Raw genomic sequence first — 20,262 nt, 5'->3', positions numbered from 1 at the left:
GTGGGATTTTTTTCAACCCACAAAATAACCAGTGTTCTTATCCTACTACAGTTGGGTTAATTTATTCTTTAAAGAAGAGCCAGTTCTTACTTTAGAAAGACAAAGTTTCTCCTAAAAATCTGCATGGCAAGGACAGGAACTCTGTGTGTATGCGCATATTAATATGTACACACACATGTGTGTGCACTGTACACACACACACACATGTTTATATATAAAACTTTAATGTGACCTTTTCCAGCACATCTCACTTCTGGCTTACGTAACAACGAGCATATGAAAAGAGAAAGATACTTGGGGCAGAACAAAAAATTAGGCTGGGTTGAAACCATGTCTTGTCATTGCAACTTCTTACATCCTGCTAAGAGAGGCGAATTCCTAGGCACCGTGGGGAGGGGGTGTGCGCAGGGGGTGTGCGGCGGGTCCGGGGTAGCTGGGTACTCTGCACGTGGTCTGACTGTCCGAAGTCAGTGGGTTAATTTCGATCAATTGCACTTAGAAAATATCTGAAGTGGTCTATTAATACTTTTCACTGTGAGGCATTAACTTGAACATGTCTTAACCTCCACATCTCCTCCATAAACTTGCTTTCCCCCTCCCTTTTTTTTTTTTTTTTTTCCCTTTCACTGTAAAACTTTCCAGATTAGGCTGGGGAAGTGTGGTGTTGATCTCTGTTTTTGGCTACCAAAAAAAGCAAATAGGATGTTGCTGGATTGTTTAGTGTGCGGCTGTAGTTGGATTCAAAACCTTCTGCAGATGGTCTGTACTGAACCAGTATCTGCTGCTAGTGCTCACCAGCAATGTTAGTGGATTCTAGCAGAGTCGGAGTATAATTTTAACTCTAATCCATTTTGTTTGAAGCTACTAAGTTGCCCTAGACAAGTATACCTAACTCCTTTTCTGTGCTGGAATCACTTGCAGTTTGTGTAAAGAAGCCATAATTCATAAATGGGAGAGGAGAGAGGCGGTGATGTGAACTATTTTGAATGTGTGATGTAAGGAAAAGTGGAAGTGCTCGTTACAAATTGCAAGCAAAACGTACTCTTTTTTTAACTGTGTTTTTGTCTTCGTGTACTGTGTCCGTGTTTTCTATGTGTGTTCAGTGGTATTCCGAGGACATTTCGGTGCTGCCGCAGTTACCAGGTTGTGTGCTCTGAACAGATAGTAGTAGGTAAGCCAGATGTGACTCCTGCAGTTGTTCTGGTTTATTCCAGCCTGGACTACACATCTGGAAAATCATCAGAAAGTAATTAAATTCCCAAGTCTTAAACTGGAACTTACTGAATTTTTCCTGTTCTGTAACTTTTCCCTACAGTGGCAAAAGAAAGCAAGCAGATAATTGTTCCAGGATCTCCCAATCCTTTGCCATCTTTGCAAGTGGGAGGCGTCCTGGGCAGTATGTGACAGCAGTCTGTCATACACGTCCATGTTGGAAAAGACACTGGCTGAGTCAAACCAGGTTTGTCTTTTTGTTCTCGCTGCTCTGCTCTTTTGAGGGAGGAGGGGTTTGCAAAGGCACGTTTGGAAGACAGCAAGAGATCTCCTTTGACGCTTTTCCAAATGGAAAGCATATAGGTGAAATCATAGGTGTCCGTAATACTTAACAGGGTAGCATAAATAGGTTATGAACTCTCAGAAGATTTTGGGTTTTCTTTTGTTGTCCATATACTTAAAGGGCAGTGAATCAGTCTGGGTGATTTTTGACAAGACTTTAAAGTAGCTGAGTGATAGCATAACCCTGTGGCCTGCAGTCCAAGCAGTTTACTGCGTTTTATATCATATACTAAACTCCCTTTTGAATTGATCATAGTAGTTAATCTGTTACAGTGATAGCACTTTAAACAGGATATTGGCCATTTGGATCCCAGGCACTTCACCCTGAGCTATGTCATTCCTCGTAATAAAAAGCAGAACCTTCCATAAAATTTAAAATTTACTGTGTAATCCTTACTTTCTCTTCCATCTGTAAAACAAAAGGTATTGTGCAGAGTGTGTTGAAGCAAACCCATTTGCTGTTCACGTTGATCAGTTTCTGTTGTCACTAACGTTTGTCCAGAGTCTGTGCTTTGGGTTATAAATGTTTGAGGAGAAGTAGTGAGGGTTTGGGAAATAACATAAGGATAACATAACACTTTTTTGAAGTTATCTGATGAATACCTAACCTAGGTATTTTGAAACATCCAGATGATTTATTCTCGTCTAGTGGAATCAAATGGTTGAAGATGTGTGATCTCAATACATCCAACAGGCATTCAAGCATAGTAGAGAATCCAGGCTTTGAGCATATGGACACATTCCCTTTTTCTTTTACCTGTGAAATCCAAGTATAAGCACTGCTCTGCTTCAGGGATTATTAGTGTGGTTGCCCGTGGAGGGAGGAGTCTTTGTGAGCACTAGGGACGGATCACAATGTACCGGTAAGGTGCTATTTAACAGTGGTGGTAGTCTCGTGTGACTGTCTGGCACGTTCTCCTCACATGCTGAGGGCTAAGCAAATTGCAGGGTTTGCCATCAGGAGGGAATTTTCTTCCCAGGTCAGTTTGGGGTTCCTTTTTTCCCCTCCGGTTGTGCAAACAGCAGCTCACTTCCTTCTAGAAGCTCCATAAATAGAGACACTGTCACTGCTGGTGCTGGACGCTGCAGGTGCCCTCCTCCTCCTGTCTTCCCATGGCATGTTTGGGAAGCTTTGGGGTTTAGTCTTTTCCTACAGGTCTGGAGTTTGAGCTGGTTTGGGATGTGTTCTGTAGCCCACTGTGGGTAACACTAAGTGAAGCAGACCCTGCGGGGACTTGTCTGAACTGTGCATCTGCTTCATGATGCACTCCGGCTTGTAGGAGATGGGGCCCAGTAACTCGCCATTCCCATAAAAATTTCTGATGTTACCAGTTTTCATCTCTTTTCCTGAAAAGAGGCAGAGTAGTCTTTTAAGAAATCCTACTTATTTTGTCCATCTTCTCCTCCCTTTCCCTCCATACTATTATACTGCATTAAATTTTCTTTTAGGCTGCTCTGTATATGCAGGCATGTTAACAAATTGTTTTCCAGTACTATTTCCTGAAAGAGTTAAAACAGCTATTCTACGGGGCGTCATTTAAGGCTCATCTATAATAAATACGACTTAACATTGTGGTGGCAGGAGAACTGTGCAACCAGATCTCTGTATTAGTGTATATATAAACCTTGAGCCTGCACTTGCGATAATCTTGAGGTTTAGCTGTAAAATCTTAGCACAATCTAGTCCCAAGGTCTTTCTGGTAACATAGATCTTGAGAACGTACTGTTTCACTTGTGCTACAAATAATGGTCTTCTATCTAGCAGTTGCTGTCCCCACACGCTTTCCAGACTGCATTGTTGTGGCAAAATACTGCAAATTGTTAACAAAAACTTGGATTGAATTTTAGTCCGCAAAAAGTTGTCATAGCAGCAGCATTATTACTGGAAAGAAAACTGACCTTGTGAGGTGTCACCTTTTGACTGCGCGAGTACTGAATGCACAAGGAAGGTGAAGCTGTTTCCAAGTAAAAGTTTAAGTTGTCAGTATCTGATAAGAGAGCGATCGTGACATTACAAGAACAAACGGCTGCTTCTACTTGGTGAAGGAATTGCAGGGTGCAAGATAGTGCTGTAAAAATAGAAGGATTTAAAGTTTATTAGCTGCTCATAGGTGATGCAGAACTTCAGATTCGTGGCCTTGTGTCGGCTCAGTGGTCTAAACCTAGAGATGAAGGAACCTAAGCAGGTTCCTTTCCAGGCAAGTAGAAGCTGCGAGGTTTGATTATCAAAAAAGCTGTTTGCTCTTAGGCTCTTGCTGTCCAGCAGAATACGTAATGGTGAAGGGTTTTATTGAGAGGTACATCTTGCGTTTTCACAAGGGCTGTTAATCTGTTTAGTCTGACCTTTGTAAGGAGTTGCACAAGAAGGGTTTGCCCCTGGAAGAGGTCTGAGTGTAGTGCTTAACATCTGCCTCTCCATCATTTTCTGAGATTAGCTGTCGGGTTAGTTAGGAAACAGAGATGCCTGTTAAAGTGTTCAGATCTTTATTCATTAACTGCTTTTACATTACTAGTAGGATTTTGACTCCATATTAATTTTTAAATAAAACATACTGCAGGTACAAGATGCAGATTATCTCTGTGGCTTGTGATGTTGCTGTGTGTTAGAAAGATTGAGCAGGAGTGTGCACAGCTCCAGGACCTCCTGGCCGCTCTGTAGGATGCATTACAAAATAACCTGGGTATAGCTCAGAATACAGCTCTTTCCCTATCCCAAACAAAACCAGGGAAAAAAGAAAGCGTCTAGTAAATGTTCGCAAAACTTGGAGCCTAAGTTTTTGAAGTGCAGTGGCCACAGGCCGCCGTTGCCATGCGATCAGCGCTGACTCGGGGAGTTGTTGCTTCTCCTCTCTGCTGGGTTGGAGGATATGAAGATGCTGAAAAGGAGCCCGAATCAGGTGGGGATTTTTGTTTGTTTGCTTTTTATGCAAGTTGCCTACCAAACAAGCAGGCTTGCTTCCCAGCCCTGACCAGGAAAGCCACCGTGATTAATGCCAAATCTCCGTATCAGTGAGCAGAGCAGTAGCATGCTGGGCAGGCCTTTGTTTCGGTCCTGGCTTCAGACTGATTTGCGTCGAGTTAATAGTAATAAGGCTTGTGACTGCTGGCCAGCTTGTCCGATCGCTTATTCAGGGAGAAGCGGTTGTTGTGCTGCCTCGCTGTCAGCGGAGATGCTCGAAGTGAGGCAGGTTTCGCAGCGAAGCGCTCTGTGTTTCCGAGCACGCTGAGGCTGCGCGGGGCTTCGCGGAGGCCGCTGCGTGTCCGCCGAGGGAGGCTGCCGGAGCCTCGGCGCTCCTGGCGCCTGGCCTGGGTTGTGCGCTGTTTGCTCCCTCTCATAAATACCCAAATTAACTTCGCCCTTCTGCAGAGCACACCTTTTTCTCATTACGTGAAGTTCACGCGTGGTCACGCTGTAATGCACATCAGCTGAGCGGAGGCACTCGGTGCATCGACTGCGACTTCTCCCGAAGCGCTCCCCCAGCGCCGGTGCGGGGAGCCCGCTCCCGCCTGCGCCAGGCTCCCGCTGTCCACGCCGCGGCTCCGCGTCCTGTGCGTGCGACGCCGTTCGCGGCGGGGGGCGGGGAGGGCGAAGCGGAGGTTAACGACGCTGCGTAATTACGTTAGCCTCGCGCCGCTAAAAACGTTCCCAAGACTTCGTCCAACTCCTGTGCGTTGGCCTTGCTCTCGACACCCCTTTATGTAAAAAGGGGGGGGGAATGTGGGATGGGAGAAACTTTTTGGGGGGGGTGATGTTGCCCCCCCCAAGTGGGGGGAAGCGCGTGGTCCGAGCACCCCGGCTGCTCCCCGGGCGCTGCTCCCCGGGTGCTGCTCCCTGCGGGGCTGCGCTGGCCCGGCCCGGCCCGGCGGCGGCTGGCGTGGCGGCAGGGTTAACCCCGCGCCGGGTTGCCGGCAGCCGGCTCAGACTGGTTTCTGGAAAGTGCTTTGTCTCGCAGGCTGCATCCTGGGAAGGGTCATGTGGAGCCCAGTGATGTCATGGGATCAAAGCCTGACTCAGCTCCCGCTCCGGTGCGTGTCCGTGTCCGCAGGTAGAGGAGGGCAGCGGCGACGGCCCGGCGCGCCGGCAGCCAAACTTTGCGCGCCGCTGGCACGCAGGGAGTTAACCGTGATCCCCCAGGAGTTGAGCACTTCCTGTGCAGCCCTGGAAAAGCCTGGCTCATTCATTAGGAGGGAAGAAAGTATCAACTTGGATATTACAATGGCAGTGCCTTAATGTCTAGTGGCAGGCTGTAAAGAAATGTGGAAGAGTCTCTTCACGCAGGGTGTGGTGGTCCTTTCCCCCGTAACGTCTGATTTCTGAAACTTGCAATCAGCACAGTCCTAGGAAATACATGGCAGAACTCCCAGAGAGATTCTGATCTAGGATTTTGTAATTACTTTTATTTGCATGTGAGACAAATACATACATTCTTCCTGCTTTTTGGTAAAGAGCCAAACTTTTTAATCGTGTGGGTTTGTATGTTCTCCTGTACTCTAATACAGGTTTTCTTCGTGCTTCTGGTTTTACTTAGTGGGGTTTGTGTGCATGTGTGTGTTTTTGGTTTGTTTTGCTTTTTTGTTGTTTGTTTTTTGCCTAACATGAAAAGCGTAGGTACAGTGGATGCTCGGTGCTTAATAACTTCAGGCTGAGATGTATTTTGGAGACAGGGTAAGTGAGCGTACTGGCAAAACTGTTACTGCTCTTTCTGAGCTTCTTGTGCAGTAACCGCTGTACTTTGCCCTGTTTTGAAATTAAGGTGTTTTGTCCAACTTACTTTTTTCAATGCTCTTAACTCATTTGTGTCTCCTCTTTCTCCAGAGCCTCACAATGACAGAGGAAGCATGCAGGACACGAAGTCAGAAACGAGCGTTAGAACGTGAGATAACGCATAACGATGTGGACAGTAAAAAAATAAAAATGGAGAAAGGACTATTAGGAACAGATATAAATGCTGAAGGCGACATGAAGATAAAAACAGATCCTGGAGCTGGAAAAGTGCAAGGATTATTAAAAGGTGGAGAAGTGAAAGCAACCATTAAAGTGGAGGTTCAGACGGGCGATGAACCTGTGGACATGAGTACCTCAAAAAGGTGAGTTAGAACCTAGATACTGCAGTTGCATTATAATGTTTGGGATACCCGCACAGTAAATGCGGTGAAGTGGCACTAGAAATAAGTTCTCTGCATCTTAAAAGTAGAATTAAAAGTTTAGGTGTATGTTGCAGCTTTGGCTCTTTGTTTGACATTCAACAACTTGCTCTCTATAACTTTGTTACTCATTTTTCTTCTCACAAGCTTTGGCAGCAGTAGCAGCTGTGATGAGCAGTTGAGTAAAGAAATATGGTCTTGAACAGAAAAACGTAGTTACAAAGTGGATGCGCTTTAGGAAGACTTTAAAAAAATTTGAGGCTTCATATAAGAAAAATAACAGGTTATGATCATCTAACACCTGACAGAGCAGTGTGTATAAATAAGTCCAACTTTTATAAGACAAGCTCTTCCTACCTCTTTGAAAGTCAAGCCTCCTTAAGATCTCTGAATTTTGACATCTGGAAGCATGAACACTCAAAATTGGTGATCAGTTTGGGAAAATCTTATTTCTACAAAAATGTAAGGCTTTTCCTTTGACTTTTATTTGAAATACACAAGTGAATCGGGTCCTTCTGGTTTACAGATAAGAGTGTCATTTAAAAGCCAGATTCCAGATCTTCCTCCATATTTCTAACCCAGATTCTATCTGTACCAAGATTAAAAAAAAAAAACTTGTCAACGTGATGTTGACTCTTCAAGGTCTTAACTTCTAATTTACAGTGCACTAAGCTCTAGTGGTTGCAGTATTGAACAAAGTCTAGAAGTCTGGTTTATTCCTGGTTTTGACACCAACTGATGTTAGAGTAATACATAAGATCTGAGACTTGCCTTTCTGTCCAAAATGGGTTACGTAGTTTGAGTTAAAGTTCTCAAAGCAGTAAATCTATATTTGCTTGAATGCAAAGTATTACAAAAGTACAGATTGGAGGTGTAAAGCTGAAAATGTGAGTTTTCTTATCAACTGTGTAGGGATTATTGCTGTTTAATGGCAATTAATCTCTAAACTTTTCCATTGCTCTTTTTAAAAAATAATTTAAGACTGCAAGAGCCATATTACTTTATCCAACTATTGCTTCAATACGTGTAAAACAAGACGTTTTCCATCAATTTGATTGAGGGAAGGTGATAGTTTTCAGCTTTCTTCATAAACCTTCTGCCAAAGGGGCAATTAAAGAAGTTGCTCAAGGAGATATTTAAGATGTACTTATCTGTCTTATACAGAATTAGTTAATTGGGGTAACAGGAGGTTGACTTCCATGTCAGAGTTGCATGGCTGCAAGTAAATCTCTTAAGGTGTCTTTTGGCATAATCACTGCTTGCTAATTAACACAGGTATGCATACTCCTTTTTTTGAAGAATATCTTAAAAAAAAAAAAATCATACCAGAAATCTAATAAATTAGACTACTGTAGTCTAACATTCTTGTTACAGTTCCTGCCCCTGCATGCATATTCTCTTTGGGAATTCATAAGGGTACATTTATAATATTCTTGCAATGTGTGCAAGTGTTTCTTCTCTGTTGTTGTATTGTAAGATACACAAATGCGATGATGAACAAAAGGATATATACTCAACTTCCCGGAAAGCATCTGGAGCAAAAACATCTATTTAGATTAGAAGAGAGAACATCCTCTGTCTGTACAGTGTTCTTATTTCAGGTGGTAATAGGATATTGTTGTATTTAGTTTCTACAAGAGGGGAGAAGAATGTTTCCCTACACAAAAAATCTTCTTGTGTAAGAGGCAGTCTGATCCCATGTCCGCTGAAGTTAACCAAACTAAATTTAATTAAGAATTTCATGAGGCTTTGGATCCTCTCTTTGTTTACTGTTTATAAGTTGGAACACCTTTAATAGTGTATATGTGTATAAAGCTCTTAATATTGAGGAATTGAATTGTGGGTCTTCTCAAATGACAAAGAACAAACCTGAGTAATTCTGCCCATTTCTGGAAGTAACGAGGCCGATTCCCAGGCTCCGGGGCTCTGCTCCCGCTTGCTGAGGATGCCACTGGTTTTTCAGTGTGTGGCTCCATTCCTGGAGCATAACTGTGGCACCGCGCTGCTTCCCGACCTTAAGATGCAAACATCTCCAAGCGCAGGAAATCTGACTCCCAAGATGCCAGTGATACAGAAGAAACTTGTCTCTGAATGAATCTGATCTCTTGCATATATAAGAATAAAGTTGGCATTGTAAGGAAGGAGAATCTTAATTTCATAAGGATTTATTTTCCTTTTCAAGTGTGGGACTTACCTTTCCAAACCTTTGATCTTTAGAGGAATTTGGCTTGCAGCTTTCATAAGACTGTGTCTTTAAAGCAGTTGAACTGATTTTCTGAAGAGATGAAAAAGATCTGTTGCTTAAAGTGCCTGAATTGCTACAAACTTCTTGGTTGGATAAATTCATGCTTAGTGATGTATGGTGTTTTGGCTTTTAAACTTCCTTAATGCTTTTTGGAACTGGAAACATAATATTTTCCTTGGAAAAGGGAGCCCAGCAATAATCACAGTTTAGCTGACATAAAGCTGGTCGAATGGATAATCTCTTTGAAATCAGTTGAATTTTGAAGATTTGAAATATGAACTTGGCAATATCTCTGTATTAAACTTACCAGAGAAAAGTTTCTTTCAATTCTTTTTCTAGACCTTCAAATTAAAGTTAAAAATAGTATTTGGTTTGAGCGCATTTTCTGATGCCAGAAGAAACAGAAGAAAGCCTGTAGTGGTAGAAGTCTTGGAGAGGTCACACGAGGCCAAACTAAAGTCTTGCTCCTCTACATGGCATTTTTGCAACACTCGGAACTAGCTACACTGGTGTGCAATTATACTGGAGCTACTGCCGAGGAGGGATGGGAGGAAGGAGGGGGGAGTCCTCTCTTGATAAGAACATGCATCGCTTGTAGTGGAATGGTGGAAGAGTGTAATATAAATCATCTTGCTTGTGAATATACTGTTTTACATCAGTATGGATGCTAGAAGGAAGAACATCTGGCAAAACTTGGTTGAATCCTGCCATCTTCTAACTCTCTCAAGTTCTGTTTTCTTTCTTCTGTTCTTTAGCTCACCTTTTCTCTTTCCTTGCCTTTAAAGGTAGGGGCTCAACGCTGGGCAAATGTAATACCAGTCTGAGGGTGATGCTTCTGATGAAGCCTTTCTTGGATTGTGCTACCTTCTCTATCGCATTGCATTTATTGCACTTCAGATTCAGCTCTCCTCATCTCTTGTAGGCATATAATATGTGTTCTGACAATTTTTTAAGATTCTTTTTTTATAGTATTTCCTGAATCAGACAAACTAGTGGTGTATGTGATACTGTGAGTACACCAGAACTCAAGAGCCTAGCAGTAAGTTTTGGTAGAGACCACAAATGATGTCTGGTCGCAATGATATAAATGATTATCTGAACAGGAGCTGCTGTCTCCTAACTTGCCTGTGAGGACAAATTGTCCCCTGTTCTGGAGCTCAAGTGTCAGGATCCTTCAGGGGCAGTGTGAGGTTATCCCAATTCTAGGAAAACCTTGTTTATAATTTAGTGGGGGGGGGGGGGGTGGAAGGGGTTGCAGAGAAGGGTGCTAGCTGACCCTGTGGGTAGCTGTGTTGCACTTGCTTGTTGCACTGGGCTGTCTTAATGATTAAAACTTCATTTTATAGTATTAAAAACCAAGACTTCTCAGTGATGCAAGAAAAGGGAGTGTGAATAACAAAATGGTTTTGTTGTAGCACACAGGCCTTGATGACAATAGTAATGGTGATATTTTTAATAAAATTTAAGTATAAAAGTTGACTATTGCTACCTGACAGCTGTGAGCAGTGCTTCTGTTAAGGTGGATGTGAGGCTGTTTGGACTGTTAGCTTTGGGTATCCACAGTTTGCACAGTGTTGTTATATAGCTGTCCCCAGTTTTTGCTCTATATTGTTAACAGTCTTAGGCTGAACGTGTCCCCCATAAAGTGAACTGAGAACTTGTTAAGCAGTTGAACATCTTGCTATTATTCCTGTATTTTCTCTCCTTGCCAAGAGTAGTAAGTTATCACATAAACTACCTTATCTATGTCAATTGTAGCTTGATCTAAAACAATTTAAGGTTGGTTGGTTAACAGAAATGATTCCTAAGATTTTGTATCAGGTGGGATCTTATTTAAAAACAACAATAATAGCAATAACTCACCCCAGGCCAGTCTATGGATTATGCGTTCTTCTCACATTAAGCTACAGAGTCTGGATTTTCTTGTAGAATATTCATTCTTCCAGTTAAAAATAGAAGTATGATAAGTCAGAAAGTCTGCATATATTTGGTTTGTTTTCCACAAAGAATGCTTGCACCCATCTATTGTCTCCTGTCTGCTACATGCACATGTGAACTATACCCACGGCTTTAAGCTCCTGCTTCTTGAAATTATATGTGAGCTGGTTTGACTTAAGCCACTGCTTGTTTGCTTAAATGAAAACTGGCCAGGAAAGATGAGTGGAGAATTTGTAGGCTGTCCTTACAGTCAGGGCTTTCAGACAAATAATCTGAACTCTTTTTTTCCCTTTAATTTTAGTCTTGGCTGGTTATGATTTGTGTGCTTGGGGAATGTTGCATTGCTGTGGAAGCTCAGAGTAATCATGTTGTCCTTTCATTGTACGATGCAATTAAAAATAACTTCCTTACAATTTCAAAACAATTTGTATTAAACATTGGCTAGTGGCTGTGCTCTGAATTTTCTTGTTAGGGTCTGGATGCTAAATTTTGGTGCTTTGAGGGATTCTGAGGATGCTTTTTTTTTTTTTTTTACTCTGGAAAAATCATATTTAAAACTTTATAAGTGGATGGATTTGAACTCTGGAATTCTAACATGTTCTTAAATACATCATGGTGCAGTCTCTGGCTAACCAAACTCTCCAGTTTACTGGAATTACCTGTGATCGGCATTCCCTCAGTGCCAGGGAAGAGCAATAGGATCTTCCTCACCCATGAATGAAACTGGGAATATGGTACAGCCCCATGTTTTAGATCTCCTTTTCAGCTTATGTATGTTTTATCTAATACCTCATGGTGTGTGTTCTGTTAAGGGATGTTATGGCAAACTTGATGCCAAAGTTTCTTGGGGAGTTCTGATATTTTATTGTAAACGCAGATATGGCTTAATAAAATCTCCTTCCGTTAGGTGCAGAGGAAGGACAGGAAAGGAAAGGACTCTGGTTTGCTTCAGTGTCATACCACAGTCCCTAGATCCATCACAAACACAGTCTCTAGATCCATCACAACTTCTTTGATTCATGTAGATAAAACATCTCCAGAAAATCCACCCCACCGTTGCTTTTTCTTCCCTCGTTTGTCCTCTTTCCTTGTCAAAAGTTTTTGGATGACAGTATGCAAGAGACTGTTGAATGGTCTGAAGGAAAACTCTTCCTTATTTGTTTATGTAGATTAAGCTTTAGTGTGAATGACTGTCGTGGTGCTTCCTTCAGTTACCTGTGGATGGACAGACAGCATGTGTTGGGATGTCACAAGATGAGGCTCTGTGGGCATCTTGTACCGAAACGTGGAATTGTTTTGTAGCTTTCATCAAATGAGCATCACTGATCTTAAGGGCATTTTAGAGCATGGAGAAGATCTGGTCTGTAAAAGGAAGCTTATTTTGGGGTCATGTTTCAGGATTGGCACAAAGGGATGGAAAGGCTGCTTGTTGAAATACTCGAGTTCTTCTGCTAATGTCGCTAAGTATCTCTGATGCTGTCAGCTGGGCAGTATGGGATGTCCTCTGAAATGAAACTTTCTACCAGAGCCAGTAGTTCCTGGATTTTCTCACCTTTTTTTTTTTTTTTTCTTTTTAGTGCAAGTCTGTAGCTTTCTTATTCATACTTCATCTAGACTTCCACCTCATAGGATGGTGAATCTGTTACAACAGCTGAGTCCATCCCGAGATACTTAGGCCTCAGATGCATCATCCTCAAGACAAAAGTTTAATTAGTCATCTGCTGTCCCAGCTAAATGGACGCAAACCTCCAAGGATGGGTTCAGCCACCTGAGGTCTCTTGAACTGGATGACCCTCTTTCCTTCAAATCAAAAAATAATGTATAGTGTCCTTATGGGAGAATGGGGGCTCTTTTTTTTGCTTTGGAGGTTTCCTTGGAATAGTTGTTCTGCTCTAAATTGCTAGAGGAGTGAGGATGCCCCAAGATACCAGGGAAGATTACCAAATAGCATGATACATCTGTTCTGTGCTCTAAGGTTTTAAATAGGGTCTTAGAGGAAGCATGAACTTTTTCTGAGGGTCCTTAGTGACTTAGGAGGTCTGCGTTGGATTCTTTCTTCAAGGTCTCTGTTAAATTGTATTTTACTGTCATGAATGCTTAAATACGTATGTAGCTAGGTAGCAACTCTGCTTTCGTCCTCTAGCATCGAGTCCAAGTGATTGAGACAGTAACACTTACAAAAGCTGAAGGGCGCGTAATAAAACTATGTCTTTATTTAGCTAAAGGATATGCCTGATGGCTTCAGGGGACAAAGGTCGTAGCATCAGGGCAGCTATCCCAAATTGTTAACTGCTGGTGGCAGTGTTTTTCTGAAAATGATGATACTTCCATTGTCTGCCTTATTTTGAAACATCTGTTTTAAATTTCTTGCTTTACACACAGGGTGACAAAAGAATATAGCAAGCTGCTTTTTGAAGGAATACTCTTGCAGAGATCTAGTCAATGTTTCTGTAGCTCAGTCTTATGCCGCCGCCGCAGCTGCTGTGCAGTGGGTCATGCTGCGGGGTATTGAGGGTGAATTGGCTTTGTTGCTGTGGTCAATACGTGTTGTTATTTATTTATTTTTAAAGCAATCTCCCCTGCTGCAGGAAGGATTTTCCCTGTGAGGTCCCATGTCAACAGACTCAAATCACTCCTTGGTGTAGGTGGTAGATGGACCTAAACACAGGTTTGACTGCTTAATGCTTTTATGGAAAAGGTGGTAGGCTACGTGGTAAGCTGTGAAACGTGAGCAGCTTGTCTGTGTTTCTGTCAGGGTGTGGGTAAATAGCGATGGTTTCATGGATTTGGTGGGAGAACTTGGAGAGTCCAAGCAGACGCGCTCCACTCTTAGCTGCATTTTGTGCTTTGTAGAAAAGTTTGAGAGCGATAGTCTTGTACATGCATGTATTATATAAATTTATATAAAAACTCTGATTGAAGTGGTTTCTAGTGCAACTTCTATTACACCAGCACTTTACAATGTAACTGTCAGGAACAGTGTAATGTATCTTGGAAAACAGAAACGGGATGGGTCCCGGGAGGCCTCCGAATGCTGCTCGCGTGGGGCAGGCCTGCGGCGTGGTCCCCCGCTTTCGGGTTCGTTCGGGCGCCCGCGGGACGGACGCCTTGGAAGCGCTCGGGGGCCGGGGCCGGCAGAAGCGCCTGGAGAGCGGGAGCGGGGGCTTTCCTGCGGCGTCTGCCTGCTCAGCCTGGGTCTTCAACCCTGAAGTCCCAGGTTTCCTCAGCAGCTCGGGGGCTCTGGTGGGTGCTCCTTGTGCTGCCTTAATCTTGTCCTCAGATTTTCTTCCCCTCCCAAAGATGCAGCATCCAAATCGCCGGTGAACACAAGCCCTTGCTGATTACACTTTGCTCCAGGTGTTTCATCACTCTGCCTGCATACGTTGTTTGACTAGTCCACGATTAAGCTGTACGGATTTTTTTTTCTCCCCTCCTTGTAGTATCTTGAAAAAGCAGGAGGCAGAGGCTGAGAGTCGCCAAGTGTCTTCTTTCAAGGTCGCCTTCCTCCTTTAGCCAAAAAAAAAAAGGAAACAGATGCGAGAGCTGCGGAGGAATCCCCGCAGCAAAGCAGCGGCTCTCGTGGCTTTCGGTGCCGTTTCTCGGCGGTTTTGGACAAGCGCCCAGCGGCCCCTTGGCGCGGGCCCGGGCCCGGGGCGCTCGAGGCGGGCGGCGGCCCCAGGGCAGCGGCGGCCCCCCGGGCCCGGCCCGCTCCATTTTCTCGCGGCACCTGAGCCTGACCTCACCTCACAAAATGAAGGCCGGGCACCACCGGCTGGGACTGGCCGTTGCCATGGTTTTCGCCGTGGCGGGTCACGTGAGCGGCGTGCCACGTGACCCGGCGCCGGGCTGGGGAGCCCAGAGGAAGCGAGCGTGGTGCTGGGGGCCACCCGGCACCCCCTCCCCGGCCTCCGCTGCCGGAGAGCGCGACTGCTGCTGCTCGCCTCCGCTAGCAGTCTAAAAACCCCTGGTTCTCCCAGGCGGCCGCTGTCTCCCGCCCCTGCAAAGTTTGGAAGGAGCAGCCGGGTCGGGCCCTCGCGGCGAGGCCGGGGCAGGATGGTCCCGTGGCCGCAGGGCAGCGCAGCCGAGCCCTGGGGCAGCTCCTGCGGCTTCAGCCGTCCCGGAGCCGGGGCTCGTTGCAAGAGCTGGCTGATGCGCTCCCGCAGCGAATTTGTAGAGGCCCGGTTAGCATCTCCAGAATTTCACCAGCCTCTTACACAACTGCAGACACGGAGGATGTAGCGACTGCTGTTGTTTTACAGGGCCTCGTGGCTGCAGCTTGTGGCTTTGTGGGGTGGGCACAGAGAATTTCCAAATTGCATCGTTTAGCCTCGTAGTCTGCAGCTGAATAAAGTCTTCATAGTACCAGCTAGCATTGTATTTGTGGATATAATCCAGTTATGGTGTATCGACTCCATAGCTCTTTGCAGTTTTACTCCCTGCAGAAGCTATTTGAAGGGTGGAGCTGATGAAAAGATCCTTTGTATTTCAGAAATGCGTTGCTTTGGGTTCCAAGCGCTGTCTGCTCAAATCCCCGCAGTTACGTGATTCTCAGGTGTTCAGGTGATGTAACTCACTTTTCAACAAAAGTGGGAGGAAGAAAGGCAAGTGAAGTTACTCTGGTTGTATCTCAGTCCTTCATCTTGAGAACCTCCAGCTGTTGTCTGAAAGGGATTCAGAAGTGACCAGCTCGATACCTGAACGCTTCCCCTGAACCCCTGCTGCTGGCTGCTGTCAGGAAGAGAATACCAAGTTAGCTGGAGCTTGGTCCGACCCAGTTAGGCCTCTGTTGAGAACTACTTGGGCCAGTTTGGTGCATTCAGATGGAGTAAAAGCTTGAAAGATTTCACCTGTGCCACTGTTATTTTTGAAACCTCTTTAGAGTTTAAATGACTCGAGTTTACTGGCTCATTGTGCCCTCTAGAGGACACTTCTCTACCTTTTCCTTTATTTTTCACTAGCAGGGGAATGGTACTAAAAAAGCTAATTGCTGCAATATCTAGTACTGTTTTTGCAGTATCCAGAATACTGATTGACCTGGCATGAGTTTTACTGAAAGTGTATGTTTTGCAAGGTTTATCAGGGTTCGCAGCTTTTCAGTGATGTTACTCAGCGTGACTGTTGTTTGCATCAGTAAAAAAGACAATCTCTCTCTAACTTTCTTATTATTGCATTCTTAATAAACATGGGGTCTCAGATTAAAAAACAGTTTCTAGAGTTAAGAAGCAATTGCCTGATATTTAAAAATAAAACACATGCCACATCTCCCCTTCATGAATAATATAAGACACTCTTAGTTATGCATTAGCTCATTCCTTTCTTTTCTATATGAGTGCTAATACATGGTTACATATCTGCTGAATCTTGCTTGTAGGAATTTTTTTAAGAATTTAATCTAATGTATAACCTGCTGAAAGTTTTTTTTTCATTTAAAAGTTTCTCGCTATTAACTTTGTTACTTCTGTTTTTGGGTTGCAAGGAAAAGTAATTATATGCAATATATTCTCCTCTAATTTCTGGGTGTTGAATATTTAACAGGCCCTTTTACTGTTTCCCGGGCAGCGCAGAAGGCCATGCTGTCCTGTTTCTGTAAAATACCTGTTAAGTCTCTTGGTTCTCATGTGCCACCAACCTTGTTCTGAAATACTTACGCTCTGTAGTTTGAAATCCCAAGTCTTAGCATCAAAGGCTTGAGGATCATCTTCTCTTCACTTCAGCTTCCATTCATAATTTTCTCAGAAGCTGACCTGTGCTGAACGTCTGAAGCCAGAAGGACAGCTACCAAATGTCCAGCAAAACTGTCCAGCAGAAAGAATGGTGCTGTAGTCTGTCACATCACGTTGTCTCTGTCCCTGCTGGTTCGTGTAGTTCAAAATATCGTTCTGGTATGATAATCATGCACAAAGGACTTGAGAGGTGATTCACTGTCCAGAAATCATGTGCAAGATGCAGCCATCTCTCAAGACACTAAGCATTAAAGCCAAATAAAAGGTCAAAATCAATATCCATCTGGAAGTGTTTCAGCAGTTTTCAGTAAAATTTCACAGATGTGTCTGTGTGTTGAGGCTGTAATGGGTTTCTACTGGTAAGTAACAGAAAAGAAAAGAATGTTAGTGTTGGTGTAGAAAGAAGATTATGTCATTAAGCACTTAAAGTTAGGTAAGTGTAGCACACGTGAATTGCTTGTGTTTCCTTAAGATTCTGATAAATAACTTGTGTGGGAGAAGGTCACAACTTACAAACATTTCCATTAGGAAAAGAAAAAGAGACTGGGAGTAGCTTTTCGGCTTTGAGCACATAAGGAGAAGCAGCAATAAGTGGAATACAGATGAGTGGGTGGGCTTCCCCCGCTACAAGCAAAGCTGCTGCTGCCAGAAGATCGTGCCTGCCGCTGTGAAGTGGAGCAGCTGATGCAAAAGCTTCTAATCTGAGAGAATCACCATTCCTATTTATTGTAGCTGCATCTTGACTAATGACATGCTTTTGTAATTGTAAGCTTAATATTCACAACAAAAGTGAACATTGACCAACTTCATTCATGTCAAATGTGCAGCATTTAAGAGATTCAAGATTAATCTATCAGGAGTTTGTAAATAACAGTATTTCCAATGCAGTGTGAAGTAGTTTGTCTGTTTGTTTATTAACTCATTCTCTCTGTTTTTTCTTCTGATTTACAGTGAAATAAAGAGAGAAAAGAGAGTACCCTCCCCGGATGTTATAGTGTTATCGGACAATGAACCTTCTAGCCCTAGAATGAATGGTTTAACAAAAATAGCATTAAAAGAGACCAACACAGAGGCACTCATGGTGAGTCTGCGTGGCATGATACAACTTTAGATTGTGCCATCTAGAGATAAGAAGACATACCAGTTGTTCCCGCAGGAATATCTGCGAGCAGTGCCAGGTGGATATATGGCTTCATAAAGATTGATTTGCAAGCGGGGAATCTTGAAGCTGTACTAAAGACCAATGCATTTATTTTTTATTTTTTATTTTTAAGCTCCTACGTTCTTAATTTTTGCATGTTTCTAAAGTGCACCTTTTCCAGAATTGCCTTTTTAGTGAAGTTTATATTATGGATGCAGTACTCCTTATGCAGCGTGGCCCAATGCAGATTTGTTGTCTGAGACTACTTTTTACTCTTACTTTACTAGTGAAGAAATCTTGAAAGTCTCTTTTACCTTTGAGTTCTTTCTTTGTACTTAGTTTTTATGCCCACATATTGCAGGCGTATCAGTGATATTAAGACATACATGACAATTACACTGCTGTAAGTTCTTGTCATAACTTGTATGGTATCTATTTTTTTTGCCTCTCCCCCCTCCCTTTTTCCCACCCTTTACTGCCTTAACTGGCCCTGCAGAAAAGTAGTCCAGAGGAGCGTGAGAGAATGATTAAACAACTAAAAGAAGAGTTACGGTTAGAAGAAGCGAAGCTTGTTTTATTGAAAAAGTTACGGCAAAGTCAAATCCAGAAGGAGACCACTACTCAGAAGGTATTTATTTTCCTACAGATATTTATCATCTTATCTTTTGGAATGGGGAAAAAAAGGAGAACAGCGATGGCAGTTGCCATAACCAACCTACAGAGTATATCATAGCTTCCAGATAAAACACATCTCACTTTTCATAAAATCTTTGTGAAGTTTGTGGGGTCTTATCCTGTTAATGATTCACTTTTGAGGGATTCTTCCTGGGTTTTTTTGGTTTTGTTTTGTCAGGACCAAATGACAAGACAGTTATCCTATCAACCATATCCAAAAGCCGAACGCCTTTTTATTGAAACTTAGCTGCATTTATGAATGTGATATACTTCAAAGTATTAAACACTCCATGCAGTCCTTAATGCAGCATAGAGAGTACTAAAACACATATGGAGGAGATTCTTGCAAATAACTTTACCTGTCAGCACATTTATTAAAGCATTTGAATCCTAACCACTGGGACCTGGCAGTTGATCACTGTATTCTTTAAAGTGCGTGGCAGAACTCCAGATCTGGATTCCACGTCTTACCAGGTGAAGTAAGTCTGTGGTTGGATGTACGCTTTAATCAGTCAGAAATCAAGGCAGCCTCTGGAAGGAATGGTCCAGCCCTCCCACCCTGAATTCCCTTCTCCCTCCCCCATCACACACAGTGCTGGGGAGAGAACTGATCTCTCAGAAACTAACCCAGCAAGAAAGATGACCTTTCTGTCAGATTAGTTGTCTGATCTGGCTCTCTACTTGTGCTGTTCATGCTGGCGCAAAGGGTAGAGGTGGAGGGTGGTAGGAAAAGAGCAGAGGTGGTTGGGAGCAGGAGAGGGTGTGAGCACCCCACGCACTGCTGCCAAGACTAGGATAAATTTCAAGTGTCTGTAACAATGGCAACTATTTTATTTTACAGTGTGTGTTGCTGACTTGATGGATTTTGTGATGGGGGGCAAGGTATAGATTTAAGTGTGCTTCCCTCTGCAGATGGATATTAGTACCTCTTGGTTCTGGTGGTTTTATTGGTGTCTTTCTTCTGGACTTTCGCATGTTTCAGTAGATGGAATTAAAAGCAGTGCAAGTACCTGCCTCACAGTTCATCGCTGCATACTGAGCGAGTGAACTTTCGATGTTTGAATTAATTAGGGTGAAAAGGCATATTCTAAACTTTTTAATATCTGAAATCTTTTCCTTAAATATTGTTCACTTTATATTACACTTGAATTTAGCTAGTTGCGACCAGTAGGAATGATGGATAAGACTGAATTAGGCTATAAGCTGGGACTATTAAAATGAATTTCTACTTTGCTGTGCTTTTGGTGTATAGGTGCTTTTATTTTTTTAGTATAATCTTATCTATACTTGCCTAATAACTTCTTCATTTAAATACGCATGTATAGATGCTTGGAGGAAGAAAGGGATGGGGGTGGGGGAAAACCGCAGTCTTTGAAGAATCTCTTACTAAGGCGCAAGGAGGTAAACGCTTTTATTCCCTTAGCTTCTGTAATTCTGCTTACACCCTTACACTCGTCTGCTTTCTTTCTGGTTTTTCCTCTTCCAGCCTGCTGGTTCCTCTGGGAGTGCTGTGGCCACCCCTCCGCCCTTGGTGCGGGGAACGCAGAGTGTTCCTGCGGGCAAGCCGTCCCTCCAGGTCAGTGGGGTGGGCTAGGCTGCCAGGCTTAGGCTGGGCACTAGAGAAGACAGAGTAACAGGAAAGACAGTTCTTCCACATAAATAACGTGGATCCAGGTGGAAACTTTTTTTTTTCTCTTTATTTAATTTTTTAATTTTTATTTTTAACGGATCCAATGCTAACTCCCACAAACCCCACTATAAGCTTTTTAAGAACTGATGGGGTGGGAGATGGAAGTAAGATGTCACCCACAGGTAACTCTCATAAGCTTATTGTTCAGTGG

At 43.3% G+C, this 20,262-nt stretch overlaps 1 protein-coding gene across 19 annotated transcripts in view; it reads left to right on the top strand.

Moving 5' to 3' along the window:
* The window catches only part of GATAD2A (GATA zinc finger domain containing 2A), a 71,808-nt gene that overhangs the window by 39,804 nt on the left and 11,742 nt on the right, over positions 1-20,262 (top strand). For 8 of the 19 annotated variants that reach the window (XM_064497466.1, XM_064497472.1, XM_064497460.1 and 5 more), the window contains exons 3-7: positions 1,316-1,459; positions 6,371-6,642; positions 17,557-17,686; positions 18,243-18,374; positions 19,908-19,997. In XM_064497466.1, coding sequence (XP_064353536.1) covers positions 1,427-1,459; positions 6,371-6,642; positions 17,557-17,686; positions 18,243-18,374; positions 19,908-19,997 — 657 coding nt within the window. In that variant the 5' untranslated portion in view covers positions 1,316-1,426. Of the gene's footprint in view, positions 1-1,156; positions 1,172-1,315; positions 1,460-5,700; positions 5,835-5,897; positions 6,221-6,370; positions 6,643-17,556; positions 17,687-18,242; positions 18,375-19,907; positions 19,998-20,262 lie in introns of those variants that run through there. The other 11 variants (XM_064497467.1, XM_064497470.1, XM_064497468.1 and 8 more) reach the window with 5 other exon arrangements.

The sequence above is a fragment of the Dromaius novaehollandiae genome, chromosome 25 (genome assembly GCF_036370855.1).
Source record: "Dromaius novaehollandiae isolate bDroNov1 chromosome 25, bDroNov1.hap1, whole genome shotgun sequence".
NCBI lineage: Eukaryota > Metazoa > Chordata > Aves > Casuariiformes > Dromaiidae > Dromaius > Dromaius novaehollandiae.
Note: the sequence above shows the minus strand (reverse complement) of the source record. Positions and strands in the feature narration are given on the sequence as shown.